Here is a 15,000-nt window from a genome sequence, read left to right on the forward strand (position 1 = left end):
TCTCTGCCAGGCTCTATATCTGTATCTGTACATTAAAAGAGAAAGCAGTTTGTCATTTGTGGAACCCATCAGCATCTGCAAAGTCCATTTCCAAACAGATGCTACTGGGTGTGTACCTGTATGTTTGTGTGTGTGTGTGTGCGTGTGTGTGCGTGCGTGCATGCTTGCATGCGTGTGTGTGTGTGTGTACATGTGTGCATGCGTGTGTGTTTGTACTGTGTGTGTGGATCAGATCAGAGTGTGTGTGTGTGTGTGTGTGTGTGTGTGTGTGTGTGTGTGTGTGTGTGTGTGTGAGAGAGTGTGTCATGCCCATAAATATATCTATTCGCAAAAGGGGTTGAGTTAATGGCTGGTTTAGATGAGGGGTGCATCATCATCAGAAGTTTCTCTCTCTCTCTATCTATCTCTCTCTATCTCTCTCTCTCTCTCTCGCTCTCTCTCTCTCTCTCTCTCTCTGGGTATATTTCTGTGCACGTAGGAACTCCATAATCAGAAGACCCAGGCCACAAACCAGTGTCTGGGCCAAAATCAGACATCACATGTATCAAAGTGCTCACTCTGACTTGCACATCAACACACACATGCTGTCATGATCTCTCTCACTTCAAGCACATTGGGTTGTGTTTGTGTGTGTGTGTGTGTGTGTGTGTGTGTGTGTGTGTGTGTGTGTGTGTGTGTGTGTGTGTGTGTGATGGTTGTATATGTGTTAGGAAGTAGTGGTTTTCATAAAATGGTTGGACATTACTGTAAAGCCAGCAGGATATGACTCTAAGTAGACCATCCCTCAAAATTTCTTTGGTCACTCAGCAAAGTAATTATTTAGAAATATGGGACAGAAGCATAATGTAGTATTAGTGTTTTGACTTAGGAACAGTCATCTCTGGAATCTCAATTATCAGGTCAGAAATGCATATACCAGCAAATCCACAAAACGTTGAGCTTGCAGTCCACCTCGCTAGAACCCACCTTGGCCACAAGCGTGCAGCAATGAGGCCGAGTTGGTTCCAGGAGGGTGTAAGAGCCAGCACACGCCGAGCCAGCGGTCAGCCGCCTGTCAATGTCGGCCCGGTCACTTCGCGTCTGTGGCCCACATCGGTGCAGTTTGAGCAGCACTGTCGACACTGTCCAACTTCTGCCGGCTACTTTGTGGCCATGTTGATTCGGCTTCCGAGCCAGCCATGTAAAAGGGTTGCTCTGATTGGCTGTTTAGCTTGCCTATCTGTTGCCAAGAAGCACAGTCTAATCGTCAGATATTCCCGTAAGGAGATACAATCCTGGTAGTTAGTGTTTTGCCTCTGGATGCCTGAATCTAATAACTCAGTTTCTCCTTGTTTATCTACACAGACCCAGGACTAACAGTGCCAGTGTCATTTTCAGCCTATTATCAAACACATTGTAGGTATATTATGAGATGTGTGAAAGAGTAGTGTAAAAATGGTAAGCAAAGGCTTTGTTTATGTTTAGTTTATGCAGAGCAGGTGAGGTCTCATCCATATAGGGAAATCAGATCACAACGTTATACACCTGTTGCCAAAGTACAGACAGCTAGTGAAGCGCGAAAGGCCCACCATAAAAACAGTACAAGTATGGAATGGGGAGACATTGGACAAGTTAAAATGCTGTTTTGAAACCACAAGTTGGGACTTATTCTTCGACTCATGCAGAGACCTCAATGAGCTAACAGACTGTATCACCTCATACATACAGTTCTGTGAGGAATCTGCAATTGAAACCAAAAGAATAGTTATATTTCCGAATAATAAGCCCTGGCTGTCAAAAGACCTAAAAACTTGCCTTAATGAGAAAAAGAAGGCTTTCTTAGGGGGTGACACTGAGAAACTCAGAGACATAAGGAAGGAGCTTAGGGTGAAGATACAGAAGGCTAAAATTGATTTTAAAAATAAAGTGGAGGAACAATTCTGCACAAGCAACCCTAAACAAGCTTGGGAAGGGCTTAATAAAATGATGGGCAGAGCCCCCAAAAAGCAAATGGATACAACCATGGACCTCCCCTTCTTAAACAAACTTAATAATTTATATGGAAGGTTTGACTCTTCTGATAGTAAAGACAAATGCAATACTGCCTGCATCAACATACCCCAAACCACCACAATCCAGCTGTCAGAGGAGGCAGTTAAACAATGCCTCTCAAAAATCAACCCACATAAAGCGCCTGGACCTGATGGCCTCCGTGGAAGGGCACTGAAGGCATGCGCCACTGAACTAGCAACAGTTTTTACTCAATTATTTCAACTACTACTGAACACCTGTACTGTGCCGGATATGTGGAAATTATCAATTATCAAGCCACTCCCAAAGAAACCTGGATCCAAAGAACTGAATGACTTCCGTCCGGTTGCCTTGACCCCTATTTTAGCCAAATGTATGGAGAGGGTTGTATCCAAACACCTTACCGCATCCCTGAACTCACATCTTGATCCTCTACAGTTTGCCTATAAGCCTCATAGAGGGACTGAGGATGCCACCCTCACCATGGTTAACATGGTCTCCAAACATTTGCAAAACACCAATACTTATGTACGGATTTTATTTGTTGATTTTACTGCTGCCTTCAACACAATGCAAATTCACATACTCCTGCAACGACTTATTGACTTGGGGGTGGATGGGGGGTTGGTGCACTGGATCAAGCACTTCCTAACTGACCGCCCACAGCGAGTGTGTGCCAGGGACATGACCTCTAATGAAATAGTACTTAATACAGGGGCCCCTCAAGGATGTGTTCTTTCTCCTGTCCTGTTTTCTGTGTATACAAATGAAATGACACTACATCATAGTACTTTTAAATTATTCAAATATGCAGATGATATGGCACTGGTGGGACTGTTTCACAAGGACGACAGTATATCTGATTATGTTGAACATGTTTTTAAGCTAGAACAGTGGTGTAAGACCAGCTCACTTTTACTCAATGCAGGTAAAACAAAGGAGCTAATTCTTAATCAAACAGGTTCTCCAACACCACTGACATTAACCAATCAAACTGTTGAAATTGTTAACTGTTTTAAGTATTTGGGAACATACATTGATGATAAGTTGAATTATACTGAAAATGCTGATACTATAAGCAAAAAGGCCAGCCAAAGACTGTTTTTAATTAGGAAATTGAAGGGATTTGGAGTCAGCTGTAATATTCTTGAGAGGATATATGTCAGTTTAGTGGAGATCATCCTTACTTATAACATTTCTGTCTGGTATGGTCACTTGACTTTACACAATAAGAACAAGCTGTCCAGAATTGTTAAAATGGCAGGGAAAATCATAGGGCGACCTCAAAAAACACCAGATAATCTATACAGCACTGCAGTACACAGAAAAGCCATGAACATACTAGATGATGACACACACCCCCTCCATTCTGAATTTGAGCTGCTCCCCCTAGGGCGGCGCTACAGAGTACACATGGCAAGGAAAAATATATACAAAAACTATTTTATTCCAAATGCAATTTCCATGGTCAACAAACAATGGAAAAACTAGACTTGTATCTGATGTGTATGCATGTGTGTGTGGGCTAGAGGGAGGGGATACATGTGATGTGCTGTGTTCATCCTGTGGCTATATGTCTGTGTGTAATGGAATGAATGTGTCTACTCTATGTTTCCTATGTGTTTTATACTATTCCTATCAGTGAGACCAAAGACAATTTTCATGCAGGCATGACAATAAAGTATATTCTATTCTATTCTATTCTATTCTATCTCTCTAATTCACTTCTTTAGAATAATGTGCTATTGTGTATGTACTATTATCACCCGGAGAGAAGAAATACTCTTTTCTGATTGGCTGGCGGCTTTTAATTCTGAATAACGGGACACCTGTGAAGTAGATCTGGTAAAAAAAGTTTAATTGCCGTTCCATATCAATGCTTATGAATGCTAACTATAACAACCATAGTAGGACGACGGTTGAGCCTGGAGGCAGGCTTCGCAACAATGGAACTGTAAACAAGCTAACTGTCCATGCTATCGCGCTGTTATAGGGCCAACGAAAGTTGTACAACAAGCTGAACAATTGAGCTTCTTTTTAAATGGAACCGCGTGTTTCCTTTGCTTTACAGTGGCAACCAGGTGATAAGCGGATAACGGCCTTCGAGGTGTGTCCAGTTATACGGAATTAATGTGGAGGAAACTCCGCTGCGCGTCGGGGAGTTCTTTGCCCCTCGCCCTCGTCCATTAATTCCGTATAACAGGACACCTCGGCGGCTGTTATCCCTTACTTAACTAGGATTATCACCCGGAGAGAAGAAATACTCTTTTCTGATTGGCTGGTGGGGTGGCTATTAATTCTGAATAACGGGACACCTATGAAGTAGATCTGGTAAAAAAAAAAGTTTAATCACCGTTCCATATCAATGCTTTATAAATGGTAAAATGGTTTATTATTAATATAATAATTATAACCTTTGTTTAACCATGTTAGTGTCATTGAGATATAAAATCTCTTTTAAGAGAGACCTGGCCAAGATAGCAGAACAAATAGTTACATATGAAAAAAAAAATAACAGTTACAATCACAAAACAAACACAAAAGAGGCAAAGACAACTCAAGTGCATTCCAGATTAAATAAAAGTGACATTAATTAAAACATTTGCACTGGATGGACTCATGTTCTATGGTTTTAACACAACCTTTAAAGTCATTTAAGGAAATTAGACACTGTAGTTTGGGTGTTTTCTGTAGGTCATATAACAACCATAGTAGGACGTGGAACCTGAAAGCAGGCTTTGTAACAATGGGATCAACTCTAAACAAGTTAACTGTCCATGCTTTCGCTGTTAGGGCCAAAGAAAGATGTACAACAAACTGAACAAGTCGGCTTCTTTTTAAACGGAACCACTTGTTTCCTTGCTATAAAGGCATGGCTATTGCCTAGTGGCAGATAGATAGATAGATAAATAGATAGATAGATAGATAGATAGATAGATAGATAGATAGATACTTTATTGATCCCCAAGGGGAAATTCAGGCAACCGGGTGATAAGTGGGATAACGGCCTTCGAGGTGTCCTGTTATATGGAATTAATGGACTCGGTTTTGCACCTACCAAACCACGGCTCTTTCAACTGAAGCAAATTAGAAACATGTTGTTTCAATTCAGACATATGAGTTTTTTTATTTATCATTAAATATCTAAATGGCTGAACCCATTTACAGACCCCTGTGTCCCCATTGCGCATAATAACTCTAAGGATACCACATTGACCATTTTGAAATGAGATCTCCTGTTTCTTCTAAGAGACTCTCAGGAGAAATAAGGCGAGAAATAGATTGACAAGAAACACAGAGTACCGGTACTTTGAGATATTCTTAAGTTGAACTTAAATTGCACTCAGGCTGAGACCAGAAGAAGGCTATTTTGCAGCTGTCCAACCCCCCATTTGTTCTAAAATCAGTGGAACCTATAACTCTTAGTGCTTATTGCTTGAATATCTAGGCCATATTATATATGGTATGGCATATTACTTGAATATCTAGGTCGTATTATGTAGATGGTATAGCTTATTGCTTGACTATCTAGGCTGTATTATTATGGTATGGCATATTGCTTGACTATCTAGGCTGTATTATTATGGTATGGCATATTGCTTGACTATCTAGGCTGTATTATTATGGTATGGCTTATTGCTTGACTATCTAGGCTGTATTATATATAGTATGGTGGTCCTGACTCCTGTCCCTCATCTGCAGCAGCTTCAGTGTGCCCTAAGTGTGAGGTCCCACCTGCTCCCAGATGCCAAAGTCTTTCATTCCTCCATTGCACTGGCGGCATTCTGACAAGTTGTCTGAATCTTTATTTGCACACAAACACAAGCATGAGCAAGCACACGCACACAGAAGCAAACACACACACACACACACACACACACACACACACACACACACACACACACACATACTTATGTTGCAAGAGTAGGGGATGGAGTACGAGATGAAGACAAATTGGCAAGTGTGATTTACTTTTGCAGAGAGAATATGCAGGACTGAGTGGCGGCCGTATTTTGTACCGCTATGCTGTGCATCTAGTTTTATCCACCGACACGCAGTGTTTGACTGCTTGTGGCAATGGATTTTAAAAAGAGGACCTGAATTGAATTGAAGAAACAACTTCTGCTGGGCAATGAATTCTGCCAATTCAACCAGCACTCCATCCTCTGTCATTATCACTCTCTCTTTATCTGGGTTTCACTTTGGCTGCTCCTCAGGAATTCCTCAGAAATGTCTAAAAAATGACAAACATGAAATTATCCTCCACAACCACGTTGTGTGTTTGTGCGTGTATCGTTTGTTTGTTGATTTGTCTGTAGAGATCACTATAGAGATTAGCGTGCATAACAATATACTTTTGCCTAGTGCATGGGTATGTGTGTGTGTGCGTCACTGCAAATGTGTGTGTGTGTGTGTGTGTGTGTGTGTGTGTGTGTGTGTGTGTCACTGCAAATGTGTGTGTGTGTGTGTGTGTGTTTGTGTGTTCTCGTTGTTTCTTTCCTCGTTGTGACCATAACTTTCCCTTGAAATGTTTGAAATTGCAGTGTAAGTACAGTGGTGTGCATTACCAACTCTAAACTGACTGAAGCTCTAACCAGCTTAGCTCTGCAAAATCCACTGCACAAACAGCATGCTACAAGCTACACAGCACACCACTGAAGTTCTTTCTGATCCCTAAGAAAGAATCCATATGTTCAAATAGCTCCAGGTTGTTCCGTGACCCTGCTATGGCAAGCCCCTCTCTAATAGCTAGTCTAGATCCGTATTACAGATATCTGGTCAAAATGTCATTACATACATCTTTATAGTCTCTAAGAGATATCTGTAATTACATCAGAGGTTTAGGTAAGTTAGAGGAGGGTCTTTTCATAGGCTGGAGCAGCCTGTTATATGGTTTTACAGCTAATGTCTGTGCACAACATGAACTGTCAGTGAGAAATGCTTGAGAAATTGATTTAACAAAAAGGCAACTATTTCACCGTCTCTGGAGATAATAAATGTTTGATACAATGTAGATTTGGATAACTCTTGTTCCCTCCAAATTCCTTGATTTTTTATGACATCTTCTAACAATCTTATCATCCACAACAACCACCATTTCTTATGCTAACAGTGTTCAAACGATTTCTTACACTTTTCAAATTATTTCTTTGCTGGGCAGATATGCACAACAATTCTGACAAATCATTTGACATATCTTCAAATTATAATTACAACTAGCAAAGATATGTTGATACCTGTAATGTTCAATTTAGATAGTCAAATTAATTTAATTTGGTCATTTAATGTTAAATCTGCTTGCCATATTGAGAATAGCTCCACTGATACTGTTTCCAAAATGCAGCAGTATTTCCTTTTTCACTTTGTCTTTAATCCCCTTTGTTCACTCTGTATTGCCTCTTTCACTCTACCCCTCTCTCTCTCTCTCTCTTTCTCTCTCCTTCTCTTTCATTGGTCTTAGAATGTTGACATGTATTATTTTCAACATTGTCCATTACCTCTAGTGCAGACATATTGGTCCTCTCTCTCCCTTTGTCATTCACACACACACACACACACACACACACCTCCTGTACTGAGATATGTGTGTTTCTCCTGTATAGCTGCACCAGCTGGAGACTCAGGTATTGGTGGCAGAGAAGCGAGCCTATGAAGCCAACCAGCAGGTAAAAACACAACAGGAGCATGTGTGTGTGTGTGTGTGTGTGTGTGTGTGTGTGTGTGTGTGTGTGCGTGCGTGTGTGTGTTTATGTGTGTGTATGTATGTGTGTGTATGCATACATATATGTGTGGAAACACAAAAGCTATAATGCAACTCTGTCTGACTGTGTGTGTGTGTGTGTGTGTGTGTGTGTGTGTGTGTGTGTGTGTGTGTGTGTGTGTGTGTGTCAGGTCCAGTGGATGGAGGAGCGTCTGAAGGCAGCTGATGGGAAACCTGGGGACTCTGAGCTGCATCTCTTTAAGCGCTGTCAGGAGCTCCAGTCCCTGCTGCAGGAGAAAGATGACCTCCTCACACTGCTCGAGCACCAGCTAGAAGAACAGGTGTGTGTGTGTGCGTGTGTGTGTGTGTGTGTGTGTGTGTGTGTGTGTGTGTGTGTGTGTGTGTGTGTGTGTGTGTGTGTGTGTGTTGTGTATATGCACGCATGTCTGTGTGTCTTATGCCGTGTGTTTCCACACATTCTCCTTGCACGCTGTTAACCATTCAGGTCTTCCTCTGTAGACCTTCATGTTGTATCCTCTAGAGGGCAGTAATGGGCTGATTTTGCCTCACACACTCAGAGGAAAGTCTCCAGACTGCACTGACTGTAACAACTACTTAACCTCTCCAGAGACAGACAGAGCTCTTCAACTGCTCAGGACTAATCTGCAATTCAGTTGGACATTGAGGCTGTTGAATGTGTGAGATGAGATCCGATCAGTGTCATTTGGGAGGCTTTCATGGATGAGCACACTAACACTTTCTCCTGGTGTCCACTTCAGAAGCAGATCAGAGTGCAGGACGCCAAGTCTGTGGAGGAAAAAGCAGCCAAGATCAAAGAATGGGTGATGCTCAAACTCAAAGAGGTGTGTGTGCCTCTGTGTAGTCATTTGTGACAGTGTGTGACAGTTTAGAGACAGTGTGTGTGTGTGTGTGTGTGTGTGTGTGTGTGTGTGGCAGTGGCAGTGGCAGTGGCAGTGGCATGTGAGAGAGATTGGGTGAGATTGTGAGAGTACATATTGTATAAGCGTAACATGGACATACTGTATCTGTTCAAACTAAAAGTAAGTTAAATGTGAGTGTGTTGTTGTGCAGTTTGAGGTAGAAAACACCACCTTGAGGGAGACCAACCAGCAGCAAGGAGCTCAGATACTGGCTCTACAGAAACAACTACAAGGTACACACACACACACACACACACACACACACACACACACACACACACACACACACACACACACACACACACACACACACACACACACACCCTCTTTCTCTTTACATGAATTGTCCTCCTTCCCCCCATCCTCTCTATCCACTTCTCTCTCCTCTTTCCTCAGTCCTGGAGCAGATGAGATCAGGAGGTTCGGTCCAGTCTCGGCCCGGCGAGGCCCATCGCCTCAGCAGCCTGACATTCGGCTGTTTCCAGGTGCGGGGGAAGAGCCCGCAGGTCCTGACCGGCCCTCACTCCCCCCAGAGACCCATCTGCAGTGACCTGCAGCCCAGGAGCACGGACAGGAGACCTTCCGCAGGTCAGGGACAGGGGGCGCTCTTGGGTCATCTGCACTCGTAGACTCAGAGAGAGGGTGAAGCCCAGTGGAGTCATGTCTGATGCATGTCACTTACACATCTGGGGACAGGATGGGGTCAGCGGGTTATCTGTTTCATGAGTTTCATGGTTGTGTCTTTGGCATCTCCTCTCTAGATCGGGATCGTCCAGATGGCTCAGTGGATGCAGAGGGTCTGTCCAGCGACCCCTCAGACATCCCCAGACTGGACGCACGTGCCGAGGGGGATCCCGGCCGAGGCGAGGGCTCTCCGTCCCGCGGTGCGGACTCGTCGACGGCGTCCCGGCCGGGCAGCGAGGCCTACCTGACGGCGTCGGACGACAGCAGCTCGCTCTTCGACGAGGACATGCAGCGCGCCGAGCGGCCCGCCCTCCTACTCCGCCCCCACCGCCTCCGCCCCGGCGGCGACGACGACGGCGACGACGACGACGATGACGACGACGAACCCGGTGACCCCAACGGCAACGGCGCGTCCTCCCCCGACGACCTGAGCCGCCGGTTCCAGTCGCAGCGTCTCGACTCGTCGTGCGATGCGGCTTCTGCCGCCGCCGCGTCCGTCCCGAGCCTGACGCCCGCGCTCACCCCGAAGCGGCCCACGTCCAGCCGCGACGCCGGCGCCGACCCAGCGTCCCCCAAGCAGCCCCGGCTACGCACGCCCGCGTCGGCAGGGCCCTCCGTGACCAAGAGGCACCTCAGCCAGCCCATGCCCCCGCCACCTCCACTGCTGCTGTACACGGACTCAGCCCACGGGGGCCACACACGCGCGCGCACACACACGCACACGCGCAACGCCATCAGCATGCTGCGCCCGCCGCGTCCACAGGAGACCGACCTGGACCAGGAGCAGGAGGACATGGACATGAGTGGAGACGCGGAGGAGGAGAGGGGGGAGGAGGAAAGGGAGGAGGAGGAGAAAGGAGAGAGAGAGGAGAGGGAGAAGAAGACTGGCCTGGCTCCAACAGAAGGGCCTGGGACTGAAGCGCCACAGTCACCCCCAAATTCGGTGCCAGTCAGCAAACCCCCCACACCCCCACTGCATCGCTTCCCCTCATGGGTGAGTGGTGGAGGGAAGCTCTGGTGCTCTTCTTTAATATACAACATATTACCTGTTTGGACATGTGTCTTGTCTGTTAACTCGTGTTTAGTCCATGTCTAATTGCTATTAAACTTCAGTAATATAAGTATTGTATATATCACAGTATATTTCATAGTCATTTTAATATTCAGATGTTTAGTAGAACAGTGAACGTGAATGTGACGGCTAAAATCACTGGTCTCATATTTATTAGCCGTTCTATAATTCAAATGAATTGATTGGTCACTCATATTGTTTTTCCTCTCATTTGTAATCCTATTTTATAACCTGTTGACCGTTGCATGTTTCCTGTTCCCTTCAGGAGAGTCGTATCTATGCAGTGGCCAAGTCTGGCATCAGTTTGTGTGAGTCCTCTTGCACAAACGTGGCCAACAAAGGTGAAAAGATCATCATTCTGAATCATCATTTTCACTGTAAAATGGAGGTTCTTAAACCAGCGTTATACATGTTTTAGCTAGTTAGTCAGACATTTTTAAGAGAAACTACCTGTAATGCCTCCATGGCCTGTGCTGTAGTTCACTAGGTGCAGTGTGGCTTTGTCCCTGTCCAGTCTATGCTCTCCTACTGCTCTCAGTAAAAGAACATCATATAGCCTGGTGGTGGATTGTCATGGCTGGGTATTTGCCAAAGTGACCAGTCTATGTTGTGTTCTTCATGTAATGCCTGATGTCTTCCTTTAGATGCCAGTCAGAAATCATCCTATCCAGCAGTCCTACTTTACTCATCACTCATCTACAAGGACATGACCATGCCCACCTACACCACACTCAAAGGGGTAAATGTGTGTTTGTGTGTGGGTGTGGGTGGGTGTGTGTGTGGGTGTGTGTGGATGCATGTGTGTACAGTGTATATTCACAGCCAGGTTGACTGGCGTTATTGTACTGTAGCTTACTGGCATTTTCTGTATGTATTGGTGTGTGTGTATGTGTGTGTGAATATATGTGTGTGTGTGTGTGTGTGTGTGTGTGTGTGTGTGTGTGTGTTCAGAGAGCGACTCTGCTCTGCAGCGATCTGTCGGACGAGTGCTGTAGCTCGTCAGAGGAGGAGAGTTCAGAGGAGTCGTGTGTGTCGGCCGGAGAAGACGGCTCCCTACGCAGCTCACACACCTCTGAGTCCAGCTCACACAAGGGCAGCCCGCGTACACTCAAGAGAGGTACACACACACACACACACACACAAACATTGTGTCCAGATCACAGAGAAATACTAGACACATCTACTATAACTAGTGTTAGTGCCAAGCCTAATCGCTCACAGTCCTGTCTTTGTGTGTTTTATGGGTTTTGTGTGTGTTTGTGTGTGTGTGTGTGTGTGTGTGTGTACGTGCCTGTGTGTGTGTGTGTGTTTTTCTTTCACACAGCTGTGTCCATGTCCTCGATGACCTCTGAGAGTGACTATGCCATCCCACCTGACGCCTACTCTACAGACACAGAGTGCTCTGAACCGGAACACAAATTGCCCAAGACCTGCTCAACGGCCTGTGATGGCGGAAAGAATGTGAGACTCTCAGCCCTACTAAACATATTAATATATTTGCACAGCCACGCATTCACATGCACACTCTCCCTCTCTCTCTCACACACGCACACACACACACACACACACACACACACACACACACACATACAAACGCACACACACACACACACACACACACACACACACACACACACACACACAGCATCAGTGCATTGTTAGAAGCATGCGTATGTGTGTGTGTGTGTGTGTGTCACTATTAGGAGTCGATGGAGAAGTCTGGCTACCTGCTGAAGATGGTAAAGACCTGGAAGAAGACATGGAAGAGGCGCTGGTTTGTGCTAAAGGATGGAGAACTGCTCTACTACAAGTCACCAGTCAGTATAAGCAGCTCGCCACCACACAGAAACTTACACTTGCAGACAGACTAATGACTTGCAAGAAAGGCATGCTTAGTGCTACTGATGTATTCTTTTCTCACTGACACGAATGTGTGTGTGTGTGTGTGTGTGTGTGTGTGTGTGTGTGTGTGTGTTCCCCAATAAAGAGTGACGTGATACGTAAACCTCAGGGTCAGATAGAGCTCAGTGCCTCCAGCAGCATCTCCCGTGGTGATGGAAAGCAAATGCTTCAGGTATGTGGATGTGTGCCAGAATGTGTGTGCTTGGAGGTTGTTTCTGTGTGTTAACAAATCGATGTTAGGGATTATGTATTGTCTGCCGGTCAGTATAGGAAAATCAGTCCTGACAGGACGAACTCGGGGTCTTGCTTGCTTGGTCCTGAAGGGATTTTTCCTGACCAATGGACAATGCATTATCCCTCTGATTATACAGCTACTTACAAAAAAGAGAAAAGAAACTTCATGTCATTTGTGTTGTCAATTGTTTCAAAATGTTTCATGGCTTCCACTGAGAGGAAAAAATTCTCCACACAGATAAAACTTTCAGGTTCTTGCTGACCCTTGCTTTGTATGACTTTCAGTTTCAGTGAGGTTCCATTATAATCCATCATGAATCATTGACAATATGTAGGCCTAGAGGGAAGTGAACAGAATACTTGTGGAATGATATGAAAAATGTGAACAAGAAGCAGAAAACCTGTTGCCAATGGCAGTGGTCATTAACTTTTTGCAGTGGTCCGTATAAAAAATATACTAAATATATAATATACAACGTTGGGAGGTGAACAGGTGAACAAGGGTGAGTATAGTCTTGACCTGCACCTAACCTGCTCGTGTGTGTGTATCTGTGTGTGTGTCTGTGTGTGTGTGTGTGTGTGTGTGTGTGTGTGTGTGTGTGTGTGTGTGTGTGTGTGTGTATGTGTGTGTGTGTGTGTATGTGTGTGTGTGTGTGTGTGTGTATGTATGTATGTGTGTGCGTGTGTGTGTGTGTGTTAACAGATGGTCACAGGTAAGCGTGTATACAGTCTGAAGGCCGACTCTCCTAACCTGCTGGAGGAGTGGTTGCGGGTGCTACAGAGCGTGCTCCGAGTGAAGGCCGCCAGCCCCCTGTTCACCCAACCCGACGCCCGGCCCACCATAAAGGGTCACATGACCAAGGTGACCATGCCACCATCCAGCCAATCAGAATTCACCTGCCTTCACCACCACACCAAATTCACACATTTTTCCGTCATAACAAACAATCCCATCCTGCGTTCTGTGTGTGCCTGCTGTGTCATCTCTCTCTCAGGTCAGGCATGGCTACAGCAAGCGTGTGTGGTGTGCACTCTTTGGAAAGACCCTCTACTACTTCCGCAGTCAAGAGGACAAGGTGTGTGTCTCTCCAACACATTTTACAAGACAATCTGTATGGAGACCATACAGTACCACCCCTTTGTTTTGTTTGTGTGTGTGTGTGTGTGTGTGTGTGTGTGTGTCCATTATTCATGAGAAATGTCTATCTATCTGCATAAATATGATTATTATCATAATCTGCATTCCTAGTGGTATTTTTGGTGTGTGTGTGTGTGTTAGTGTGTGCGTGTGTGTGTATGTGTGTGTAGGTTCATAAGGGCACATTTCTCTTCCTATGCGTGTGTGTGTGAGATACAAATATGTTATCTGTCTACCTCGCAGTTTCCTCTGGGTCAGATCCGACTCTGGGAGGCTCGTGTGGAAGAGGTTGACCGATCCTGTGACTCTGAGGACCATAAGTGGGCGTTGCAGGAGGCCAAGTCCTCCATGTGTACCCTGTTAGTCCAGCCCCCAGGCCAGGGTCCCACGCACCTGCTCCTGGAGTCTCCGCAGGAGAAGGTGAGACCTCCGCAGAGGCGCTCCCATCATGCAGTGCATGGAGCTATGACGGCTGTCTGCTTAGGGAGGGATTGTTTTGAGATTTATCACCCGGAGAGAAGAAATAATCTTTTCTGATTGGCTGCTGCGGTGGCTATTAATTCTGAATAACGGGACACCTATGAAGTAGATCTGGTAAAAAAAAAGTTAATCACCATTCCATATCAATGCTTATGAATGGTAACTATAGCAACCATAGTAGGACGACAGTTGAGCCTGGAAGCAGGCTTCGCAAACAATGGAATCCACTGTAAACAAGCTAACTGTCCATGTATTTTGAGGGATTTAATACAATGAGCACAGTACAAAAGGGATCTAAGACACAACCTGGGGTCTAACTCCCAACTCTCTGGTGTCCACTGACCACTAGACTACCACCGCCCAGTAGCTTCGTTGGTTCTCCCTTTCCTCCATTGTCTCTGTGTGTGTTTGTGTGTCTGTGCCCACTCATCAGGTGGCATGGCTGTACCATCTCTCAGTGGCGGCGGGCACCAGTGTGGGTCAGGTTGGCACTGAGTTTGAGCAGCTGGTGGGAAAACTGTTCAGTGTGGATGGAGACCCAGGTGAGTCAGAGATGTGTGTGAGAGTGTGTGTGTGTGTGTGTGTGTGTCTGCATGAGTCATCTCTAAATGGCAGTTTCAGATATGAACGGTGAAATAATTTGATATTTATAATCCCATTACACTGCTGTCATTTTGACCACTGAAGAACATAATTGTGTGTAATTTTGTGTTTTTGTAATTGTATCTTTCTTTGTGTGTGTGTGTGTGTGTGTGTGTGTGTGTTAGGTTCTCAGATCTGGAGGCATCCGGTGTTGTGTTTCAGTAAGGAGGCTCTCTGCTCCCCCCTCACCACCCTT

The 15,000-nt window shown here is 45.3% G+C and overlaps 1 protein-coding gene across 1 annotated transcript in view; it reads left to right on the plus strand.

The window, feature by feature from the left end:
* Positions 1 to 15,000, plus strand: part of plekhh2 (pleckstrin homology domain containing, family H (with MyTH4 domain) member 2) — a 35,488-nt gene that overhangs the window by 10,197 nt on the left and 10,291 nt on the right. The window contains exons 3-19 of the mRNA XM_076285767.1: positions 7,614 to 7,676; positions 7,903 to 8,052; positions 8,491 to 8,574; positions 8,804 to 8,885; positions 9,049 to 9,240; positions 9,414 to 10,330; positions 10,674 to 10,749; positions 11,053 to 11,147; positions 11,360 to 11,525; positions 11,733 to 11,869; positions 12,112 to 12,225; positions 12,396 to 12,482; positions 13,248 to 13,406; positions 13,540 to 13,620; positions 13,926 to 14,102; positions 14,596 to 14,704; positions 14,930 to 15,000. The exon at positions 14,930 to 15,000 is cut by the window's right edge and continues 42 nt beyond it. Coding sequence (XP_076141882.1) covers positions 7,614 to 7,676; positions 7,903 to 8,052; positions 8,491 to 8,574; positions 8,804 to 8,885; positions 9,049 to 9,240; positions 9,414 to 10,330; positions 10,674 to 10,749; positions 11,053 to 11,147; positions 11,360 to 11,525; positions 11,733 to 11,869; positions 12,112 to 12,225; positions 12,396 to 12,482; positions 13,248 to 13,406; positions 13,540 to 13,620; positions 13,926 to 14,102; positions 14,596 to 14,704; positions 14,930 to 15,000 — 2,760 coding nt within the window. The remainder of the gene's footprint in view (positions 1 to 7,613; positions 7,677 to 7,902; positions 8,053 to 8,490; positions 8,575 to 8,803; positions 8,886 to 9,048; positions 9,241 to 9,413; positions 10,331 to 10,673; positions 10,750 to 11,052; positions 11,148 to 11,359; positions 11,526 to 11,732; positions 11,870 to 12,111; positions 12,226 to 12,395; positions 12,483 to 13,247; positions 13,407 to 13,539; positions 13,621 to 13,925; positions 14,103 to 14,595; positions 14,705 to 14,929) is intronic.

This window comes from Alosa pseudoharengus, unplaced genomic scaffold, assembly GCF_046254945.1.
Source record: "Alosa pseudoharengus isolate Yale_2024_CS ecotype anadromous, Long Island Sound unplaced genomic scaffold, YU_APseudo_1.1 YU_APseudo_1.1_scf_15, whole genome shotgun sequence".
NCBI classification, from domain to species: Eukaryota; Metazoa; Chordata; class Actinopteri; order Clupeiformes; family Clupeidae; genus Alosa; species Alosa pseudoharengus.